The sequence below is a fragment of the Lithobates pipiens genome, unplaced genomic scaffold (assembly GCF_037356315.1).
Source record: "Lithobates pipiens isolate NorthernLeopardFrog02 unplaced genomic scaffold, aLitPip1_a1.2 Scaffold_16, whole genome shotgun sequence".
In the NCBI taxonomy this organism is placed as follows: Eukaryota; Metazoa; Chordata; class Amphibia; order Anura; family Ranidae; genus Lithobates; species Lithobates pipiens.
In genome coordinates, this window is record NW_027507748.1 from 621,085,853 (window position 1) to 621,109,372 (window position 23,520).

The following is a 23,520-nucleotide window of genomic DNA, read 5'->3' on the forward strand; positions in this document are numbered from 1 at the left end:
ACTGCATCAGAGTTCCGCGTGATCACTTTGGTCCGGTGACTGTAGCTTGCCTTTACGTCAGCTGGGCCAGACGCTCTGTATAGCTTCGCTGAATCAATTCAGTTCTCCGATTCTCCGCTGAGTGTCTTTGGACCTTCTCAATCCAGCTACTATCTTTCAGGCTCCGTTAGGTCACCTCACGAACAAACAGACTGGCGCTCTGCGATGGCTGTCAGCCGCTGTCTCCAAGAAACCTCTCCACAGATCCGCACAGGCAGGCAGCGTGGTCCCAAGAGAGCTAAAATGGTTGCTCCAGGTCCTTTTATGTCCTACCCAGCATGCACTGCCAGAGAAAGTGTTCATGGGTAGGCCATCAAGCCTCCTGGGTAAAAGGGTCAACTTTCTGATCAAAACAACAGTCACTTCCTGTATATGTCTTTTGTGCTTTCTTCAAAGCAATAAACATTTAAGTTCAGTACCAGTATTTGGCCGCTAGATGGTGCCAAATACTAAGCCATAGAAATGTCCATAGACTTTTGATTATTACATGGAAACACACATTAACCACTTCCCACCCGGCCAATGTACATATACGGCCGGGTGGGAGCCGCCTCCTTCTGACTGGACGTTCCTGAACGTCCATCAGCAAGAGGGAGATCACGCGCACGCGTGCCTGCGCAGCGGCGCGATCCCAATGCGCTCGTGTCACCCGGACACGGCGCATCTCAGATCGTCAGAAGGGCTCTGTGATTGGCCCTCCTGATCACATGACGGCCGTGTCCAATCACGGCCATCATGTGATGTTAACAAACAGCCGGTTACTAGGCAATCTGCTCTCCTCTCCTCACACGGAAGTCATCGCTGAGGAGAGGAGAGCAGATCGCTGCAGCTGGCTGGTGATCAGTGAGTATGAGCTGTTTTTACAGCTTTTTACTCACTGATCACTAGTCCAGTGTAAACACACATGTCACCACAATACACGTCACCACACATGTCCCCAAATAATAAAAAGACATGTCCCCAAATAAAAAAACACATGTTCCCCACATATGTCCCACTAAAATCAATGTTCCAATGATTATCTGCACACATATGTACGTGATCACCTGCACACATATGTACATGATCATTTGCGTACATATGTCCGTGATCACACAAACCAATTATTATACACTTAGCAGATTTTTTTTTACCAAAAACATGTAGCAGAATACATTTTGGCTTAAATTTATGACAAAATTTGATTTTATTGGATTTCTTTTAAAATAGAAAAAATAAAATATTGTTTTTTTTCCAAATTTCCGCTTTTTTTGCGCTAATATCACAAAAAATAAAAAACGGAGTCATGAATAAATACCACCAAAATAAAGCTCTATTTATGTGAACAAAATGATAAAAATTTCATTTGGGTACAGTGTAGCATGACCGCGCAATTGTCATTGAAAGTGCAGAGAGCGATGAAAGCTGAAAATTGGGCTGGGAAGGAAGGGGGCGAAAGTGCCCTGTATTGTAGTGGTTAATAAACAAGCATGTCAGCGCTACATGTAAAACCATCAAGATGTATAGAAGTGGTATTTCCCAGCTACTTGCTGTTCTGTTCCACCATCAATTATGAACTTGTGGATGGTTCCTAGTAGGTGGGGGTATACAACGTGTTTTGAAATATAAGCGTATCTTCTTCAGGGATTTTTACCACTTCTGTAATATAGTTATTTTGCTTTAACATTTTGAACATTGATGCTTCATATACTCATATAAAGTTCATATAAATGTATTATATACATAAACACTTACATCATATCTTATCTTGGGTTTAAGCACTCTCCCAGCACAGGAAAAACTCCCACATCTCCAATGTGACTTGATATTCATGCTATAACAGGGCTGCTTGACTACGTCCAATGATTATGTCACCAATGGTATTAAACTATGGGAAAAGAGGAGAACCAAAAAAAAAAATTGTAATAGATGATCAAAAGACATCCATATTGTATACTACATGATAGATTTGAAGGACCAGTTGCCACTTAAAATACTTCATGCATGCCAGCTACAAGTCAGCGAAATTACTTACAAGTAAGCCATTTGTGTGTAACACAAATGTGGTCCATCAAAAATTTGTGGAGATCCAAAATGTCCTCACTTCTTCCCAAGCCACCTATCGCCCATGTGAGCAAAGCCGCTCCAACAGAAATTCCTGTCCGCATAAACAGATGTGGAGAGAGAAATCATGGCAGGTGCGATCTCCGGAATCCCACTATATTGCGCATGTGCATCATAATGACGCCATGTTTTGCCACGCCATAACCGATCTCCATGATGACAACACCCGGAGACCAGTTGGCGACCATATTATGGACAGACACCATTGACACAGTATGTCTCTAGTGTCTGAGATCAAGGAAAGACTCCTATTGGTCCCAGAATGTACTAGAGAAAATGTAAAGGCCCCTAACAAGATTGTAGGAGCCTTCCTGTGCTGGGTATAGTCACGAACGCAAATAGATGAGGTCCCTGAGCTGAGAAGAGTACTTCCACCAGTACAACAAAATATTTATAATAAAAATAACAAATCCATCTGTATGCAAATATTGCAAAACCCAGAGGTGCTTTGTCTATTTCTCCAATATATATGTCTAAGGTGCAGATCATCTACAGTGTGGATGTGCATAGAGAAGTTAGGTCAATTTACAAGTGTTCTTATATTATTTCACCTATGAGCTAATTATGTATGATGCATTCATTTTATCTGAAAAGAGGGAATTCTTTCTTAAGTTGTCTTATCTAAAATGTATTACTTAAGATAAATTAATCTGTTTTGCCTGAATTGAAGCCCTGAAGAAAGGATCTTAAGCTTTTGGCTTCATTCAGGCCTGGATGGGTTGTGGCATTAAGATACTAAACCAGCGCATTTTGCGCTGGAGTAGGATCTTATTCCAATTTCCTCCTCTAGGTGGAATTTGGATATGATCCAATACCGTAAAGTTGATGTCTGGCATTTTATACTTGTTTCTTGTCAGCATGTTGGGCCAAGGGCAGATAAAGGTTGCAGATTTTCATGCTGCACATACAGTATGTTTACTTACACTGGCACACTGGCATTGCATTATATACACTACACCCTTTGTTTTGCAATTTGCAAAGTGCACCATTTGGTAAGATCAGATGTGCTCTTTTCTTTATAACTGGGCATTGTAAATAGGCTCTGCATGGAAATGTACACCACGTTTTACAGGGGTCTTTCCTTGACTTTCTTTTGTATTCACTTTGCAAAAGTGATTCTCCAATCAGGTCTGCTTTTTTGTATGTGATTTATGGGTTTTATGTTACTAGATTACCAATAGTTGGATCCGCTGTAAGAATATACCAATATTTTGTGAGGATTCTCCTCACTTTCTCATGTTCATTTGAATATCATAGTATTATTCTGGTGACGTTGTCTTGCTTCCTCTTTTCTTTAGGTTTAAAGATAAGATCTGGTCATATTTTCCAAAGTAATAAACCTCTACTACTTGGAGGTATTTTCATGAAATAGTTTCTTATGCCGCATATACATGATCAAACAATCCAGTCCAGTGGACTAAGAAAGTAGATTTGCACACCAATCTGTCCGCCGGACTCGCATTTCGGCGGACAGTACGGCCGTGTGTGTGCCAGTCCGCTGTACTTTTGAAATGAACTGACTTTTTTCCCGTCCGGAGAAAAGTCCGCTCATTTTGAGTGCAGCTCCAGGTAGCCGGGACCAGCGAAGGAGGCGTTGCTGCCCCGTCACCTGGTATGGACTTAAAGGGGAATCCCTTTGCCAAAAAATTGGTGTGGGGGCCCCCCCTAGGTCCATATCAGACCCTTATCCAAGCACGCTACCCGGCTACCCGGCCAGCCAGGAAAGAGGGTGGGGACGAGCGAGCGGCCACCCCTCTCCTGAGCCGTAGCAGGCCGCGTGCCCTCAACATGGGGGGTGCCTTGGGGAAGGGGGGGCCACGCGCCCCCCCCTACCCCAAAGCACCTTGTCCCCATGTTGATGAGGACAAGGGCCTCTTCCCGACAACCCTGGCCGTTGGTTGTCGGGGTCTGCGGGCGGGGGGCTTATTGGAATCCGTGAGCCCCCTTTAATAAGGGGGCCACTGGAACCCGGCCCCCCACCCTATGTGAATGAGTATGGGGTACAATGTACCCCTACCCATTTACCTGTGAAACCCCTCCATGTGTGTGGGCGAGTCCGTTCATTTCAAAAGTACGGCGGACTTAGTACGCCGTACTTAGTCCGCCGCAAAAGCACTGTGTGTGGGCAGGTAGCTCGTTCGGAAAATCCGGCGGACAGTCCGCCAGACTAAGTCCGCCGGATAGTCTGCTACGTGTGTACGCGACATTACTGTGCCTCCTTCTGTGAGCTCCTAAACCTCTCCTTTTCCCCATCACTTCCATTTGTGTTAAACAAGCGGTGCACTTTAGTTGCTGTTATGTGCACTGCTCTCTGCACAATACAAATCCCATAGCCCCTAGTAGGGATGAGCTCAGGCGTGTTCGCATGGAACACGTGCAGAGCCTGCCAGGAAGTCGGTGCAGCGCTGCGCTAATCACAGGCAGTGAGACATTGCCTGATCTCTGCAGCCGCACATTGGGGCAATGTCTCACTGCCTGTGATTAGCGCAGCGCTGCGCCGACTTCCTGGTAGGCTCTACACGTGTTCCATGCAAACACGCCTGAGCTCATCCCTAGTCTCTAGTCCATCTCGGGAGTGAGAAAGAAAGAGTGATTGTGCTCCTACTAACAAGGACCATGGGGAATGAGCATAGCCACTCTCTAACAGGAAGTTTTATCACTGCAGAAAAAAAAAAGGAATTTGGAGTTGTAGAGGAGGCTGAGAGTAATAGAGGATATTTGAATAGAATAGATTTTTTTTGTAAACCAGAGTTGAGCATCACTTTAATTTGAAGCGTCAGAAACTTTTTTTTTTTTTTTTTTTCAGGTGCAGAGTTTCTGCTTGGTTTAACTTCATTGGCTTGATTGATTTGTACCAGAGATTTGCTGACATAATTGCTTTCTAAAGCTTATGATTCTCCCTATAGTTTATTTTATTGCGTAGTTCACAAAATGCATAGTCTGCGTGAAATGTTATTAACCACTTCAATACCAAACACTTTCACTCCCTTCTTGCCCAGGCCAATGTTCAGCTTTCAGCACTGTCACACTTTGAATAATCTTTCTTAATTCTTTTTTTCAAATACTGTCACCAATGCAGTACAACGTCATATACCTGATGTGGAGTTGGTTATGGACACTGACTTTTCATAGTATGTAAAAAAGAAAACTACATTTTTTTTCTTTTTTTATTACTTTTTTTTACATTTTTTTTGTTTTACCCCTGTGATCAGGAGCTCCCTGGGGGGGTGCGCTGGCTAGCTGCTTCCTGCCATTGTTTTCTCCCTGAGCCTCATGGAGCTGCTTTCGGCTTTAGGTGTGGGCAAGGGTGTTATGCTCTCCTGGGCTTCAGCGGCCTTTCTCCTGATGATTTTTCTTGAAGCCTTTACAAGTTTTTTAGTGTTCTCTAGCAGCAGCATGTGCTCCTGTGCTCCCACAGCCATTTTCCCTGTGTTTTATGTCCTTGTGCTGGACACTGGGCGGCCATTTTTCTTGAAGCCTGAGCACACTTCAGAGCAGTTTTAGTGCCATTTGCAGCTGCTTCCACCGACACAGCACTGTTTCCTCTGCACCTGGAAGCCAACAGGAACTACAGGCACTACTTGCTGGATAGTGCAGAACTCCTCAGGGTGGTGAGTCTGGCGGGAAAGAGCCCCTCAGCCAGCGGCAGTAAGGAGGGTGGGACTGTCACTGTCCTAAGTCCCCTTCTGGAGGCAGACAGGGTAGGGTCAGCATGGCTTCAGAAACTAGTGTTTCTTCCCCTGAAATCCAGGCAATTGCAACTGGGTCGCCTGCGCTGTGCCCATGGACACCCTGAAGGCAGTCCTCAATTCATTCGTTGCCAAGATGGAGATGGCACATGGGCAAAAGGGTGCAAAAAAGTGCCCCCTGCCCCCCCTCGTCCTCTGGGGAGAGCTCTGACGCAGACTCGGGTCCTGCTGAGGCTGGTGACCCCTGCTCTGTCTTGTCAGATGACGCTGACCAGGACCGTTCGGATGAGTCCCCATCCCTGGGTCCACGTGCGACAAATCGCTTGTTGGAGCACTTTTCACAGCTGTGCGTGATACCCTGAAGATTCAGGAGCCAGCAGATCCCTCTGCTGATGTCCCCTTTGGGTCCCGCAAGTCAGCACATTCACCTAAGGCGTTCCCGTATCTGACTTATTTTGACAAGTTCATTTACAAGGAATGGGGTCGCCCACAGCGGACCTTTTCGGTCCATTGCGGTGCGTTACCCTTTTAAGGAAAGCCTTCCCAAGAAGTGGTTGGCTCCTTCGGTCATGGACCCTCCAGTATCCAGGTTAAATAAAGTAACTACAATCCCGGTAGAGGGGACTGCTGAATTTAAGGATCCCACGGACAGGAAGGCCGAGGCAGTGGCTCCTTCCTTGTTTACAGTTGTGGGGTCAGCCGTGCGACCAGTACTGGCATCCACACTTGTGTCGCAGACACTGAGTGGGCAAAACTGTTGCACTGCAAATTGGGAGAGCAACAGGCTTCCTGTGTGGAACTTGCAGACCAACTAGTGCAAGGCCTTAAGTACGTTTGTGATGCGGCCCTGGATACTCTCCCTCTGTTATCCAGGGCTTCAGTGTCAGCAGTGGTGCTGAGGCGCCTGATTTGGTTAAAATGCTGGTCTAATGACCAGGCATCCAAAAAAGCCCCAACGGATCTTCCCTTCCTTGGTGACCAGCTCTTTGGAGATTCTTTGGATGACATTATTAAAAATGCCACTGGTGGTAAGAGTACCCTACTCCCACAGGCCAGGAATGCTAAGGTGCCAGGCCGTAGGCAAGGGCTCTCTTTTTCCACTCACAAACGGCTTTTTCATCCGCCCGTGGCTTTGGCTAAACGTCCCCAGCCTGACAGAATGACCATGGAAGGACAAAAACATCCCTGGAACCGCAAACCTAACAAGCCTGCGAACAAAAGTGCTACTACATGAAGGTTTGCCCCCACCCATGTCTCGGGAGTTTGCAGCCCAGTGGTCCTCTCGGCTATCCGACCAATGGGCCTGCGATCTGATTTCCTCAGGCTACAAGATAGAGTTTCTTTCTTGGCCGCCAAACAGATTCTTCCCCTCCAGCATACCCGTATCCCCGGATCGCCAGGAGGCCCTCTTGGGGGCAGTAAGGAACCTGCTTAGTGACGGGGTGGTTGTACCGGTTCCGGAATCGGAACGTTTCCAGGGATTCTACTAAAATCTGTTTGTAGTTCCCAAGAAGGAAAGGGTACATCCAATCTTGGACCTAAAAGCCCTCATTCACTTTGTGAAAGTGCAGAGGTTCAGAATAGAATCAGTTCACTCAGTAGTCGCTGCACTCCATCAACGGGACTCCCTGGCATCCTTAGACATCCAGAATGCGTACCTGCACATACCCATATGCCTTCGGCATCAAAAGCTTCTGCGTTTTGCAGTCAGGGAAGCCCACTACCAGTTTGTGGCTCTTCCTTTTAGTCTGGCATCAGCCCCCGAGTCTTTACCAAGGTATTGGCTCCAGTTTTGGCGTTGTTGCGGCAACATGGGATCGCGATCATGGGATACCTAGGTGATCTCCTCCGGAGGGCATCTTCTGCCTCAGAATTAGAGGCGGATGTAGCGATCACCATGCAGACCCTGCAAGAATGTGGGTGGCTGTTGAACCTAAAGAAGTCGGTGATTGTAACGACCCAGCGTCTGGAGTACTTGGGCTTGTTGCTGGACTCCAGGGAAGCGAGAATTTTTCTCCCTTCAAACAAACTGCAGACTCTTAGTGGTATAACTGCTAAGGAACCGCAAGTGGTCGTTGCTCTGCTTCTGCATGCGAGTTTTGGGACTCATGGTAGCCTCCTTCGAGACAGTACCATATGCCCAGTTTCACACCAGAGTCCTGCAGAAGAAGATTTTGACAAAATGGGACAAATCTCAGTTGTCCCTGGATCGACAGATCCAGGTGAGCCAGTCAGTCAGAGATTCACTGATGTGGTGGTTGAGATGCCCGGTGATTCAGTCCAGGAAGTCGTTCCTACCTCTGAAGTGGACACTGATTACAACGTACGCCAGCCTATCTGGCTGGCGTGGAGTGATGGGTGTTCAGTCGGCTCAGGGCCTTTGGTTGGCGGATCAGGATCCAGTCAGACAATGCCACGGATGTGGCATACGTCAATCACCAAAGGGGAACAAGGAGCTCATTCACCGCACGGTCACATACTTCGGTGGGCAGAGTGACCTGTACCAGCCCTGTCGGCCATTTACATCCCGTAAGTGGAGAACTGGCAGGCGGACTATTTGAGTCGCCAGATGCTGGACCCAGGAGAATGGGCATGGCATCCGGAGGTATTCAGGCTACTGTGCCTGAGGTGGGGCACACCAGACGTGGATCTTCTGGCTTCCCGTCTCAATCGGAAGGTGCCGAGATTCGTGTCCAGGACAAGAGATCCGTGGGCAGATGCGTCAGATGCGCTGATGGCTCTGTGGGATCAGTACCAGCTGATCTATGGCTTTCATCCACTGAAGTTGTTACCACGTCTGCTTTGCAGAGTGGAAGTTGAGGAGATCCCAGGGATTCTGGTTGCCCCAGATTGGCCTCAGCATCCCTGGTACGCAGACCTAGTGCGCCTGGTGGCGGACGCATGGCAACTGCCATTACGAGAGGACCTTCTGTCTCAAGGTCTGATTCTTCATCCTGCTTTATCATCGCTGGCTTTATTGGCATGGCTTTTGAGAGCTAGGTGTTGAGGAACCGGGAGTCTGTCGGACTCTGTGATCCCAACTATGTTGAGGGCGCAGAAATCTTCTTCTCGGAAGATATATCATCGTACCTGGAAGGCACATCACAGGAGGAGAAAGGGTGGCATCCACGCTCCTTTTCTATATCCAGGATCCTGCTGTTTCTTCAGCAAGGAGTAGACCAGAAATTGACGTTAAGCACCATTAAGGGGCAAATATAATAATGATAATAGTCTTTTTTCAGTGACCCCTGGCATCTCACTCATTAGTGAGTACCTTTGTTCAGGGTGTCGACATGTGGTCCCTCCGGTGCGTCTACCGTTAATCCCGTGGGATTTGAACCTGGTGATATCGGCGCTTCAAAAAACGCCTTTGAAAATATCAGGGAGATTCCCCTAGTGGCCATCACATGGGCCAGGAGGGTTTCGGAACTGGCGGCTTTGTCCTGCAAGTCACCTTATCTGGTTATCCACAAGGATAAGGTGGTGTTGCGTCCTTCTTTTCTGCCGAAAGTGGTCTCGGTTTTTCATATCAATGAGGACATTGTATTACCATATCTGTGTCCTAAGCCGAAACACCCTAAGGAAGTGGCCCTTCACGCTCTGGACGTGGTTCGGGCTCTAAAGGTGTATTTGTCTGTCACTGCTCCCTTTTCGGAAGTCAGACTCACTGTTTGTTTCAGTGACTGGTCCAAAGAAAGGCATGTCGGTCTTGTCGGCCACCATTTCCAGGTGGATCAGACAGATTGTGGTGCAAGCCTACGCCCTAGAAGAGGAAGGTGCCCCCCTTTCTGGTCACGGCCCACTCCACAAGGGCAATCAGAACGTCTTGGGCCTTCCGACACCAAGCGTCTGTCGCTCAGGTGTGTAAAGCAGCGACATGGTCGTCTGTCTACAAGGTAGACATCAGTGCATCAGCTGATGCTTGTTTTGGCCGCAAAGTTTTCCAGGCGGCCGTATAGTTGCAATTGAATATGCAATTTATTTTCTTTTTTTCCTGGTTTTTCGATAAAACCACAGTACCGTTAAGTTAATGCGCTGTTACATTACATTCCGCAGTTTTTGGTGCGGTTGTGGGTAGTCACTCCTGTTAAGGGTACCCTGGTTTTGTGGTGGGTTTCTCCACGCACTGTTGTTTTTTTGTGGGTAAAGTCTCACTAGTTCCCACTTGCCATGGTGGATGAAGTTTCTATGCTGTTTTCCCACCCCTCATTTGGCACTGCTTGGGGACATGCCAATGCCTAAGAGAGGAGCTGTGTCGGTCGGTAAAATCCTTTCCTCTGTAATTCACCGTCCGACACAGCGCCCGCCCCTCCTTTTTCTCTTTACATGATACTGCTTGTTGACGTACTGATGAATGCATGGCAGGCTGTAGGGTTGTTGCCCAAGCTTGTATAACAACTAATGCCTAGTATTCTCCTAGTGGTGGGCATAATAACCCAATGGCTAAGAGAGGAGCTGTGTTGGTCGGTGAATTACAGAGAAAAGGATTTTATGGTGAGTACAAAAAATCCTATTATTTCACTGGTATAGACAACCATTTTTACTTAATGAAACTGATTAATTTAGTGTGTATTGTTGTTGTTAGCTGTGATTGGCCATGTCTGTATCGTGTGATCACTGTGACCAATCACAGATAGCGACACAATTGTATACAATAAATGGCATGAAAGGAAGCCATTCATTGTTTACAATTGTCATGAGATCTGCTGTGATTAGTCATGAGATCTGCTGTGATGGTACTGGCAGCGGGCCGGTACAGTTATCAGTCATCAGCTGTTTGGACACAGCTGGTGACAGATTGTGCCACAGCGTGGCCATTTTCCTGGAGGACGTTATATGACGTCCACCTGGAACGTGGAAAGTCCAACCCAACCGTCATTTTACAGTAGGCCAGACAGGAACTAGTTAAAGGTAAGTGAAAAATGTGTAATACTAGTAAAAATGTCCTAAATTAAATCTGCCAGTAAACTTTAGGGTACATCTAAAGTCAAAACTGTGTTTTTTTCTTTTTGGATAGAGTAGGGAATAAAGAAGGTATATGTCAGGGCAAAGTAAAACAAAAAAAAACATGTAGGATTTTCTGCAGTACAGTTGTACAATACATGCAGATTTACCCATGTTATAGCCATTTAAACATGCAGCAAAAACATACAAATAGCTGTTTATCTGCCAGAAAGGCAATCTGCTCCTAATTTCCTGTTGTGGGGCTGAAAACACACAGTAGTGTTGTCAGCCCTGCACAGTTGTCTTTTAACCGCTTAAGCCCAGACCATTTGGCTGGCCAAAGACCAGACCACGTTTTGCGATTCGGCACTGCGTCTTTTTAACTGACAATTGTGCGGTCATGCGACATGGCTTCCAAACAAAATTGACTTCCTTTTTTTTCCCACAAATAGAGCTTTCTTTTGGTGGTATTTGATCACCTCTGCATTTTTTATTTTGTGTGCTATAAACAAAAAAAGATCAACAATTTTGAAAAAAAAACGCATTATTTTTAACTTTTTGCTATAATAAATACCCCCAAAAAATATATAAAAACATTTTTTTTCCACAGTTTAGGCCGATACATATTCTTCTACATATTTTTGGTAAAAAAATCACAATAAACGTATATTGATTGGTTTCCGCAAAAGTTATAGCGTCTACAAAATAGGGCATAGTTTTATGGCATTTTTATTAATATTTTTTTTACTAGTAATAGTGGCAATCAGCGATTTCTATCATAACTGCGACCTTATACTGCACACGTCGGACAATTTTGACAAATTTTTGGGACCATTGGCATTAAGACAGCGATCAGGGTGATTAAAATTGCATTGATTGCTGTAAAAATGTCACTGGCAGTGAAGGGGTTAACACTAGGGGGCAGCGAAGGGGTTAATATGTATCCTAGAGAGTGTTCTAACTGAAGGGGGATGGGACTGTGCAGGGAAGCTAACAGATCGCTGTTCATACTCTGTATAAACAGATAATCTGTCAGTTCACTGCTCAGAGTACCAGAAACTGTATGTTTACACACACAGCTCCCGGTTCTCCATGTGCCCCGAGCGATCACGGAAACCTGGCGCTTCCGGCGGTGTGCAAGTGCCCCCTAGTGGCCGGCTAGCAGTTAAACTACTCAAAATCCCCACACTCTCATATTACCAAGATGAGAACTAAGAGCGCAAATTAGGTAACACAGGAAGTGTACACAGGACAACTCAGAATTGCTGACAAGATCAATAGGTAGTTTTTTGCACTTATCAAAGGGATAAAGCAAAAATGTTTTCAATTATATATTTAACAGACCAAAAGGGAGCAAATGAGAGATGTAAGGTTAGGGTGTTATTTTTGTTATTTGACAAATCATCACAGTTTCTTCTTTTGCATCTAGTATGATATTTTTATTTTTATTTAGATTATTTCGTGTTTGTACTAATTTCAGTGTATTTAGTTATATAGTTTTGCAGTATTGTATATTGGTTGTGCTTCTCTATATAAATTATGTGAATCACAATGAATTCATAGAAATTCCTCTTACAGTGATCATTCAAATATTTAATATATAATAACACAATTCTTCAACCTTCATTTAGAGTGCTCCTTAAATTGTGCTTATTCCACCAACTTTTCCCATCTGTCAGATTAATAGGTGCATAAGTGGGCAACGATCCCCTTCACCAGTTCCCCACTATGCTCGCCTCTATGAAAAACCTGTATTAGGTCTAACAATGCCTTCCCCAGCTGGGTTATACTCCAAATGTTAAACAGCCGATCAGTATCCTCTCCTTCACTCCTCCTCTCCCCTCATGCGATTTAGCTGCAGTGTTATTATGGACTATGTAGGTAAAACTCCTCTCTTCTTCACAATCAAAATAAATATCCTATTTTTTAGTATTTAAAATGTATTGCACAAGCATCCACTTACATTTAAAAAAAGACAATAGTTATTCCTTCATATCTCAATCCCAGTAATCAACATCACCCGACTCTGCGCAACGCATGTCATCACTACCACATGACTTCCTCAGGGGTATATCGTTTTGATACATTTTTGCAGGAGTATCATGAGACAGTTAGTAGTTTTCTTCCTATTCACAAATTATATTTTTATGTGGGTGAGGTGAGGTGTTCTTTAACAGACATTTAGAAAAGTAGTGCATTTCATTGATGCAAAACCCCCTTGAAGAACATCAGTAGGAGGTCACTTGCTGGTAAAATTTACCTATTGGTGAGTTTTGATTGATCTCAGACACATTTTAGTCTTATGTCAAATTTATGCCATTGATGCACACCCTGTTAAGGTTCTTTATATACTTCAGTTATGGGGAGTGAAGCTGTGTCAGTATGCTAGTTTGGCAAAGCCTCACCTTACTCAAGTTCCCTTATTTAATCCAGTATAATTTATGGCACTCCCGATTTATAATTATTGTAATTAATTATCAACTTTATTTTCCTTTGCTTCCCCCCTGATGAAAATGTATGAATGAAGTTATGTAATGTCACTTTTGACTGTTTGTTGAAAGAAAAACTGTAAGCAGTACATTGCCAGGAAACTTTGACACTTGGGTGACTAAAAGCTTTCTACAGGTTGTCTTCTCATTTTAATGAATAGAATTCAGATTGATTGATAGCTGAGCAAAATATATTTGTTGACCTCTGTCAACAGACGACGTGATTTAATAGCGCATGGTGTTTTCCAGTGACCACACCACTAAACATCAATAAATTCATCCCAACTTGTCTGGTAATATGCTTGACTTTTGTAACCAGAGAAACATTTGAACAGACCACACATTTTCATTTGAATTGCAGACAAATCAAATCTGTTAGGATATGACTGTAGAATGAAATGTATAAATGTTCCACTAGATCAACAGTGCATACATTTATGGGAAAATACAATGGGAAATTAAACCTTTGTTAGCTAGTGTGAAAACCACCTTAGAAGATTTCCTAGGGCTATCACTATTTTTAGAAGTTGCAGACAGACATTTTTGATGTCTCAATGGCAGTTGATTTGCTAAAACAGTAAAGATGGTAAAGTTAGTAAACAAGGGGAATCTGTGTTCACTTTTAAAACCTAATCATATCTAAGAGATTTAAAAAGCAGTATTGTTTAGTTGTACATTTATTACAGGACATGTTCATGAATTGTAAAAATAATTCAAGTCCCCTAAAAAAAAGAAAATATAAAAGGGCGGTAGAGCTAAAGAAAAGAAATGGGCAGCTTGCAACAGGTAAAATATACAGTAATAAACAAACCAACTAAGAAAATAATGCAGCACCTCCAGATATATAGAATAATACCAACTTTAAGTGGTTGTAAAGCACAGTCTTGGAATCTGAGCAAAGCACATATATTTGTAGTGTTTACTTATCTCTCTCCAAAGCTCTAAGTGTTGTTTCTCTCTGGTGCTTTGTTCCTCTGTTATAAGCATAAGTCACTTCTGAAAAGTTTTCCCAACACATGAGATAAATTTGTGTTGGGCTGGGGAACTCAGAACGAATCTTGTCAATTCAGAACACTTTTGCTTTGTGAAGGGGGGAGGCTTTACTCCAATCAGCTCCCACACACTGTAACTGCAATCTCTCTGCCCTTCCCTATGTGCTTCTGATCGATGAAGAAAGATTTTTAACATGATGAGCACTTTGGTAGGGGTGTAAATAAAGGAATACAGCAGATATACAAGTACAAGTTCTGGGTGGCACAGTAGTGTAGTGGTTAGCACTCTCACCTAGCAGTAAAAAGGTCGCTGGTTTGAATCCCAACCACGACACTACCTTCCTGGAGTTTGCATGTTCTCCCTGTGCCTGCGTGGGTTTCCTCCTGGTATTCCAGTTTCCTCCCACACTCCAAAGACATGCAGGTAGGTTAATTGCCTTCTGTCCCAAATTGGCCCTAGTATATGAATGGGGACCTTGGATTGTGGGCTCCTTGGGGGTAGGGACCGATGTGAGTGTGCAATGTGCAGGGATAGGGACAATTGTGGACACTCACTCAGGTTGAACTGGATGGACTGGTGTCTTTATTCAACCTTACTAACTATGTAACTATATAAGTATTTACAAGTTATGTGGGATGATTTGTTTAATTTCTATGTATCATCTGAGGCTATTTCACTTCACTGGGTATATGTGAGGGTTTACAACCACTTTAACTACTTGCCGACCAGTCACCATCATTATACGGCGGAAGGTTGGCTCTATTGCACAAATCACTGTAGCTGTTTGTTGGTTCGTGCAATACATACAGTGGCCACGTGCACAGTGCTGAAGCTGACGTACTTGACTGGTGGCTGCAATGTCTTCCGGCCACCCGTGAATCGCTCCACGGAGAGCCAGAACAGGGATCTGTCAATATAAACAAACAGATCCCCTTTCTGACAGGGGAGTAGAGAGAGATTGTCTGTTCCTAGTGATCAGGAACAGCGATCTCTCTTCTCCTCCAGTCAGTCCACTCCCCTCACAGTTAGAAACACCTTCCAGGGAACACATTTAACCCTTTGATCGTCCCTAGTGTTAACCTCTTTCCTGCCAGTGTCATGTATACAGTAATCTGTGCATGTGTGTGTCTGATCTGTCCCCTGCAATGTCGGGGCCCCGCTAAAATTCGCTGATCGCCGCCATTACAAGTAAGAAAAAAATAATAATGGCATAAATATATCCCCTATTTTGTAGATGCTATAACTTTTGTGCAAGCCAATCATTATACGCTTTTTGGGATTTATTTTTCAAAAATATGATAGCAATACAGGAGCGGGGGGGGCGAGGATATTTATTACAGCAAAAAATATTGCTTTCTTTAAAAATGTCGCTTTTTTTTTGTTTATAGCGCAAAAAATAAAAACCGCAGAAGTGATCAAATACTACCAAAAGAAAGCTCTCTTTGTGGAAAAAAGGACATACATTTTGTTTGGGTACAACGTTGCACAACTGCGCAATTGTCAGTGATATAGTGCCATATCGCAAAAAATGGCCTAGTCATTAAGGGGGTAAATCCTTCCGGTCGTTAAGTGGTTAAAGTATGTATTAGCACAGCATTCATACTGTGCAAAAAGCATCCACAATATTCAAAAATTATAATTAAAAAATAAATCAGTGTGAATAATGTCCAATGCAAAGAGTCCAAAATGTGTGATAAATATCACCACAAAGAAAGTGTCTTCCACAAGCTAATGGAAATCCTCTCCACCATACATTAGGAACAGAACTATAATGTTTTTACCAACATTACCAACAAAGCAGCAGCATGCTTTCTTAGCTCACTTCAGCAAACAGCATTCCACAGTGTAGGAACTGTATGTTGCCACATACTGTATGCCTTATGCCTACTAATGAGTCATTCCAAAATCCCAACATGTGTTAAAACTGTGTATTTATCTTACCCCAAGCCCTTTATAGAAGGAATGTCAGCTTACTGGGCCTATTTTATATGAGATATTACTAGTGCTTGTTGACCAGGTCTAGTTGCTTGTCCTGCAGTCCAGACCTTTCACCAACTAAAAATATTTGTCACATCTTGCAATGAAAAATCCAGCAAGTCACCTGCCAGCTCATTCAGTATTACTCAAATTAGGAGACAAGAACACCTATAATTGCTTTTTACTCTTTTACTGCTTTAAATTGAGACCAGAAAAGCCTGTACAAAGGTATTTCATTCATGATGAGAGCATTAGGAATAACTAATTTATCCTCAGGGTCATCAGGATAGAGTAGAGTTATGGCTGGTAATACTAGAATTGCATTTGGCAGTGAGGCAGAGACATAGAAGGGTAATAGCAAAAAAAGACCACGTGGTCCATCAAGTTTTTACATTTAAAAAAATGAGATAGAATGGAAAATCCAATCCACTGGTGATTCTAGGTGACAAGTCCTCCACCGGCAAACAAATGCTCTTACCAGAAAAGATAAGACAGAAGGTCAAACACGCTTGTATCCACAGTGGGATGATGGTATTCTCCAGCACGCAGTGAAACCAGCACATCCACGGCAAGTGTAAAAAAACAAGGGGACATGTTCGAAGTACTCTCCATTGATTTATTTGAAAAAAAGATCCATAAAATGGCATAAGGGGATGGCACCAATATCACGCTGCATATAAAACCAATAAGCCTGTATACAACTAGGAACATAGGATCCGAAGATCCAGAGATGGCAGCGGGTGATGTCCACAAGATAGCTCCTCTCCCTGTACGCGTTATGTCCTATGGGACTTCGTCAGAGAGGGTGGGGATATCACGTCACCCGGAAGTTTAAATAGATGGCTGGTCTCCATGGAGAGTGTGGCGGACCGGAAGTCAAAGTGGCTTGAATGGTCACACATTCCCATGGGGACACAGACTAATGCATAGAAACACATATAAGTTACTACCGTATATGAATACAATATCTAATATAGGCATAGTAATTACTAAATGTAAGACTACACCTGTAGTTAAAAGGAGAGAGAAAAATATAAAGAAATACACTGACCTATAAACCCGCGGCCATCTCTTCACAAAGAGACCATTTATACAGCAAAACATTTATAAAATACCTTAAAATACCTTATAGCAAAACACTATAAAATGCATTGAAAAGACATTAAAATTATATTGATTTATCTGATATGAAACAATTTAAGTCAAATTCAACATTTAACCCTCTTGGGACTGAAACCTGTGTCTCATGGATCCAGAAGGATTCTCGCTGACTTAAATGGCATATGAACTTTCCACCTCTCCAGTGCTTATTTAACTTCTCCAGCCCCCAAAACCTGAGATATCTTGGGTCCCTATTGTGAAAGTTTCTAAAATGTTTGGAAACATTGTGTGTTCTTAAGCTTTTTTTTAATATTATTAACATGTTCAGTTATGCGAACACCCATAGGTCTTGATGTCCTCCCCACATACTGGAGTCCACAATCGCACTCCAGCATGTACACAACCCCCACTGTATTACACGTGATAAGATTTTTTTATGGGATATTTTCTGTTAGTGGCCGAGGAGATGAAATCCTTGCGTTTTTTGAGGTTATGTTTACATTGCCTGCATGCAGGGCATTTTCAGACAAATCCAGACAAAAAGGCAAACAATCTATTTTCCTTAACCACAAGAGGGTCTACTACACTCGTGGCCAAAACGTCTCGGAGGGTGGGAGGTCTTCTGTAAATAAATCTCGGACGTGTGGGCAACACTGTACCTAAAATTCTATCATTCTTAAGATTTCCCAGTGTTTCATAATGATTTTTTAAATATTTTTTGTGTTGTATATTGTAATCCAAGATACTTTTTATATTCAAACTTGTCTCTTTTATACTTATTTTTATTGGAATTTGCCCCTAAAAGGTTTTAATCCAGGTTCCCAATGCTCTGGATCTCACTTGCGATCTGTTCCTTCTTATATCCTTTATGGAAAAAGTGTTCAGCTAACACATTAGACTGCATATAATAATTGGACTCAAGAGTGCAATTCCGCCGTAGGCTGTGTAACATCCCTCTTGGGATGTTACACAGCCATGATTGTTGGTGGCAACTATCTAAAGGTATGTAGCCATTTCTGTCAGACGGTTTGAAGAAATTTCTTGTCTTAAATGAACTTCCCTGTCTGAAAATCACCAGATCTAGGAATGTCATGCAGGAAGCATTGGCATTCCAAGAGAGACTAATGTTTTTATTATCGCCATTAAAGAGGAAATAAACCCTGATGAGTTTACTTCCTCTTTCATTCCCTGTAAAGGCAAAGCATAATGGATTACTATGCATCGCATAGTAGTCCATTATGTGTCACTTACCTGACACAGGAGCCAGCGAAGTCACCGCTGTCCCCTGTAGTTCCGAGCGTCCATCTTCTTGGTGGGTCTCCGTGGGTCTCGCTGCTCCGGCGCTGTGATTCGCCGGAGCAGCGATGACGTCACTCCCGCGCGTGCGCACGGGAGCCGAGACTCGCGGCATTGCCGTCATCGACGATGCCCCGCTCAGTGCCCATGCGCGCCGCTGTCTATGGCGCATGCGCCGTAGATAGCGGTGCCCGTCTTCGGGCAAATATCTCCTAAACCATATAGGTCTGGGAGATATTTCTTGGACCTACAGGTAAGCCTTAATCTAGGCTTACCTGTAGGTCAAAGTGGTTTGTAATGGTTTACAACCACTTTAAGTTTAGACATGAACAGCTGTAAGCTAACAATATCTTCCTCTCATACCATGATCAAATAATCTATGTATCTTTGGTAACAAACCAGCTGTGCAGGTCAATCACAAAAAATCGTTACATTTTAGCACCATAAATAGGTTTGCTACACTCGGAGCAAACCGAGCGTCCATAGCAACACGGAGAATCTGATGGAAAAAATTTCCAGAATGAATGAATGAAATACTTGTATAGTGCACAATGCGAACTGAATCGCCTCATACCAAAATTAGTTTCTAGCCAAACAAAGCTCTAGTAATTGCATTAGGAATATGTTATGCAAATCAGGAAGATCTGATTTATCCAAGGCCCACTTTACAGACAGTGTATCCTGGTGACCAATAATGGTGCAGGGGATAGTTTCCATAATCTGAATAACGTGTTTAGTGTCCTTCAAATATGCTGTAGTTGTTGACACTAAAGGTTTCAGAAAATAGTCAATGCATTAACCTAACCATGCTGACACCAAGTCAATACCATTAACTATGGGTCTGCCTGGGGGAGACTGAGCGTTGTTATGTATTTTAGGCAAGAAATACACAATCGGTCTCCTACAAGCACTGGGGTCTAAATACATTGCCTCCTTTTTATTTAGAACCCCGTTGGTTTTACCATATTCGATTAGTATTTGAAGCTCACTTTTAAACTGGAACACCGGGTCATTACTTAACACTTGGTATTTATTTTGGTCAGCCAATAATCGTTTAATTTCTCCTTTGTAAAAGGATTTGCTCATAACCACTAATCTGCCCCCCTTATCTATGGGACAGACAACTACATCCGTATTTTTTTCCAAAGCAGTAATTCCTTTTTTTAAGTAAGAGGGGTCTTTAACTTTTTTAACTTTCATTCCTTCCAGATCGCTAGTCACCATATTCTTAAAGACTTCAATATGTCTATTATCATTTTTGGGTGGGTTGAATACTGATTTGTTGGCCAGATTGGAATGAACCACAGAGAAAACTCCAGGGCCAGATTGGGATAATATCTCACTGGGTTTGGAGAGAAAGAATATTTTAATATTAAGAGTTCTAATACACTTCTGAAGACTTATATAAGTTTGAAATGTATTAAAATTGTGCACTGGGGAAAACTTTAGTCCTTTTATCAAGTACCTTCATTTGGTCCTCAGATAGCAATGTACCACTGATGTTATAAATTCCTGCTCCTAATGGGACCTTTTCCTTTTTTATTCTTCTTCTTGCTCTTCTCCCTCTCTTTCTCTTCTTTTGCCCCACTGTTTGTTTCAAGTAGGTGTTTGACCCTGAGGTTCTTGCCAGTGGGGTTAGGGGCTCCCTAAAAACCTTGCCCCTGTTGTACTTAATCATTAAATAGAGGTTTGAACCTGTTATGAACCGGTATTGGGGCTCTATCACAATGGTATTAATTTCTCCTAGGATATTGGCTCCGATTGTTATAATGGTGATTACCCCTGTTAAATTATTGGGGGTCCTGCCTCCATGAGGGGCCCCAATTGTCTTCCCAATATCCTTGATTCTGGGGAGGTGCATTATCATGATGGTTTCCTCTACTTCTCCCACCTTTGTTAAAATTCCCTCTGTCTCTATTATTGGGATGGATGTGACTCCTGTTATTGATACCCTGAGAGGTGGGGGCATTAGAAATATTAATTGGGGTAGAGGAAGGGGGTTTTCAGGAGGTCAGGTTCATTGATGCATTAAGCTATAAACCTGTTTACAGAGTGCAGATCAGTGATCACGGCCCAACAGATTCAGTGGGTGGGGCTAAGGATCCCCGCTGATGTCATTCATAAGGGGAAGAGGAGAGAGGCGGCCCTGCCCACTGCAGCTGTCATATGAGAGAAGAGAGAGACGGCATGTCACTTGATTGCCAATCTGTGCTCAGTAAACAAGGTATAGCTGCATTTTTAATAAAGCACAGTCACAGGGGGATATTCGATGGATCAACAAAGAGAATAATGGAACGTAAACCCTTAACTGAGCAGCAGGACGGGAGAGGGGCAGCGTGGACATGGAACAGACAGTCGGAGAGGGGAGGGGTAGAAGATGGAGGAGTGGACACAGAGCAGGGCTGTGGCTGCACTTACGCTGACAGAGGTGTCAGGGCTCAGCAGCCCTGATATATTGTCGTCAGTGTACAGGGGGAGGGCAGAAACTGGCAGGATCAGCCAGGTGATACAGGGGGCCAAATTACACAGCGCAAGCACTATGCTGTATATAATGCTTTAAAGGAACAGGAACTTTATTTTTATTTTTTGGGGTTAACAACAATTTAACTTACTAATGACTGACTCACTACCTCTGCTGTGTTTCCAGTTGAAATATGCATGTTTAAAGTATACCTAAATGTTAAAGTGTTACTAAATCCAGGACCCTGCATTTAGTATATCTGGTCTCCCACAGTACACAGAACATGGAAATGCAATTATTTTAGTAAATATATACTGCTAAATACATTTTCTCATCAGCAGTTAGAGCAGTCATGGAACTTCTATCCATGTCTGATTAAAGCTTGTAGGAGGAGTTTCCTTTCTCCTCTGACTGTCCTATGAGGCTGCAGGACTCCTGACCCTCTGTCTGGACAATACTGATTGGCCCTGTGTCGGTCACATGCACTCTCCCAGGGGGAAAAAAAATGTGTAGCAATACACACTAAACTGAGCATGTATAGACCAATTCCAAAGGCTCTGTACCATCAGCAGATTTATTGAGGACAGTGGAAGAAGGGGAGGATCAGAGAAGATGGGATCAAACACCCCTTAGGTTTCACAGTGAGTATAACAAGCATGCTTTGCTGCATATAACGACTGGTTTTACTGCGGTAGGTTTTATAACAGTTTAACTTAAAGCTTTCTAAGCAGTCTTGCTGGGATTGTTGAATAAAAAATACCAGAAAGGCTGAAATACTTTATGCTGAAGGAATTTGATCATGTAATCTCTGTTGAAATGTAGGCTCAGCAAAATGCAAGTCCTGATTCTTCCATTCAGTAGCAAACATTACCAAGTGCCTAAGCTTTTTTTTGGCATGCTAGCAGCATTTTCAAGAAAAAGTATGTGGGTCTCTTAATACTATTTATATACTGTATTTGCTCCATCAAGACTTTCAGCATAGCTTTAGGTTTGAGCATAAGTATGTTTTAAGAAGCTTATTGTCTGGTCTTAGCTTTTATTCTCCTAATTGATAAGACTCATGAGGTTTAGGAGAGACTTGCAAACTACGGTTGTGGTATACAATTATGAAGGGAATGTATGTGCAATATAATGTCCTATTTGCTTATCTATGAGTGTGGTCAACAATACTTTTGCATTTTGTGATTTCTATAGTAAGATACATGAATATACGGTACAAGGAAAAATGCCTGTATGATTGTAAATGTGTCAAAATTGCTTAACAAACCAGACGTAGTGAAGGAACAAAAATCTATGTGACCCTGTTTTTATCTCCATCACTTTGTCTTCATTTTGTGTGCTTGGTAGGGCATCACATTATATTTGTTATTTTAAGACAATATTTTTGACAATACATGTAAGTTGCATTTGTAGTTATAACATTGTGATCTGTTACTTTAGGACACTGTGGGAAAACGTTTGCAATTTTGGAAAAGTTTTTAAAGTCTAATATGTCACACACACACTGGCTTGTGATTGTAGATGACGATACACTAATCAGGTATGTGGCAATATTCATTTCTTTCTTTTTAACCTTTTTGAGTGCTTCATCCATATTTTGTTGTACACTCTATCCATCAAATTTAAGCAGCATCCCCTTTTATTTACAGTATGTTCTCCAAACAGCTACTAATAGACTGAAAACATCAGCGGTGTCTCTGTTGTGCTAGATCCAGGTGTAAAATGTGTTTACTTAAAATAATTTAGAAGCCACTAGACTGTTGGTTTTTCATTTTTTTAAGAGTTTGGATACACAGGATTTTAAAATGAAATATTGGTTTTCTTTTTTCTTTTTTACATTCAGGCTAGGTTCACACCATAGCGATGCGGGAACGCCGCGAATCCGCAGCGTTTTCCCGCATCGCATGCCTCCCGCCGGCAGTTCACACTGCCCTATGCGGACTGCTGGGAGTGTCAATGAAATCTTAATGACACCCCCAGACCAGTCCGCATATCGCAGTGCGATCTGCAAACTCGGACAGGTATCGGATCGCATGGTGTGAACCCCCATGCGATCCGATTCTGCTGCGGACCAAAAAAAGGGTCCTGTGCGAGTTTGCGGCGGGTGCGATGCGAATTCAGCCATACTATCTGTATGGCTGAACTCGCATCGCACAGACAGATCGGATGTGATTTGCACTGCAGTGCGGTGCGAATCACATCCGGATCTCTCACCCGCAGCGGTGTGAACCCAGCCTTAAAGTTTTACTAAACCCTGCAATATGAAAATAGTTCATTAACTGCAGTGCCCACAGCTTATAAATCTTCTTTTAACATTGAAATACTGCCACTATATACCTTTTTATATGATCTGCATAGTTTCTCCAGTGCTGAGAGTTCAGGTAGGAGGAGAATTCCACTACAGCCTGTATACACGCCCACATGGGTG

General features: G+C 43.1%; 1 protein-coding gene across 1 annotated transcript in view; it reads left to right on the top strand.

Annotated features, from left to right (window-relative positions):
- Positions 1-23,520, top strand: part of B3GLCT (beta 3-glucosyltransferase) — an 886,903-nt gene that overhangs the window by 802,245 nt on the left and 61,138 nt on the right. The window contains exon 12 of the mRNA XM_077484097.1: positions 22,533-22,632. Within this exon, the coding sequence (XP_077340223.1) occupies positions 22,533-22,632 (100 nt within the window). The remainder of the gene's footprint in view (positions 1-22,532; positions 22,633-23,520) is intronic.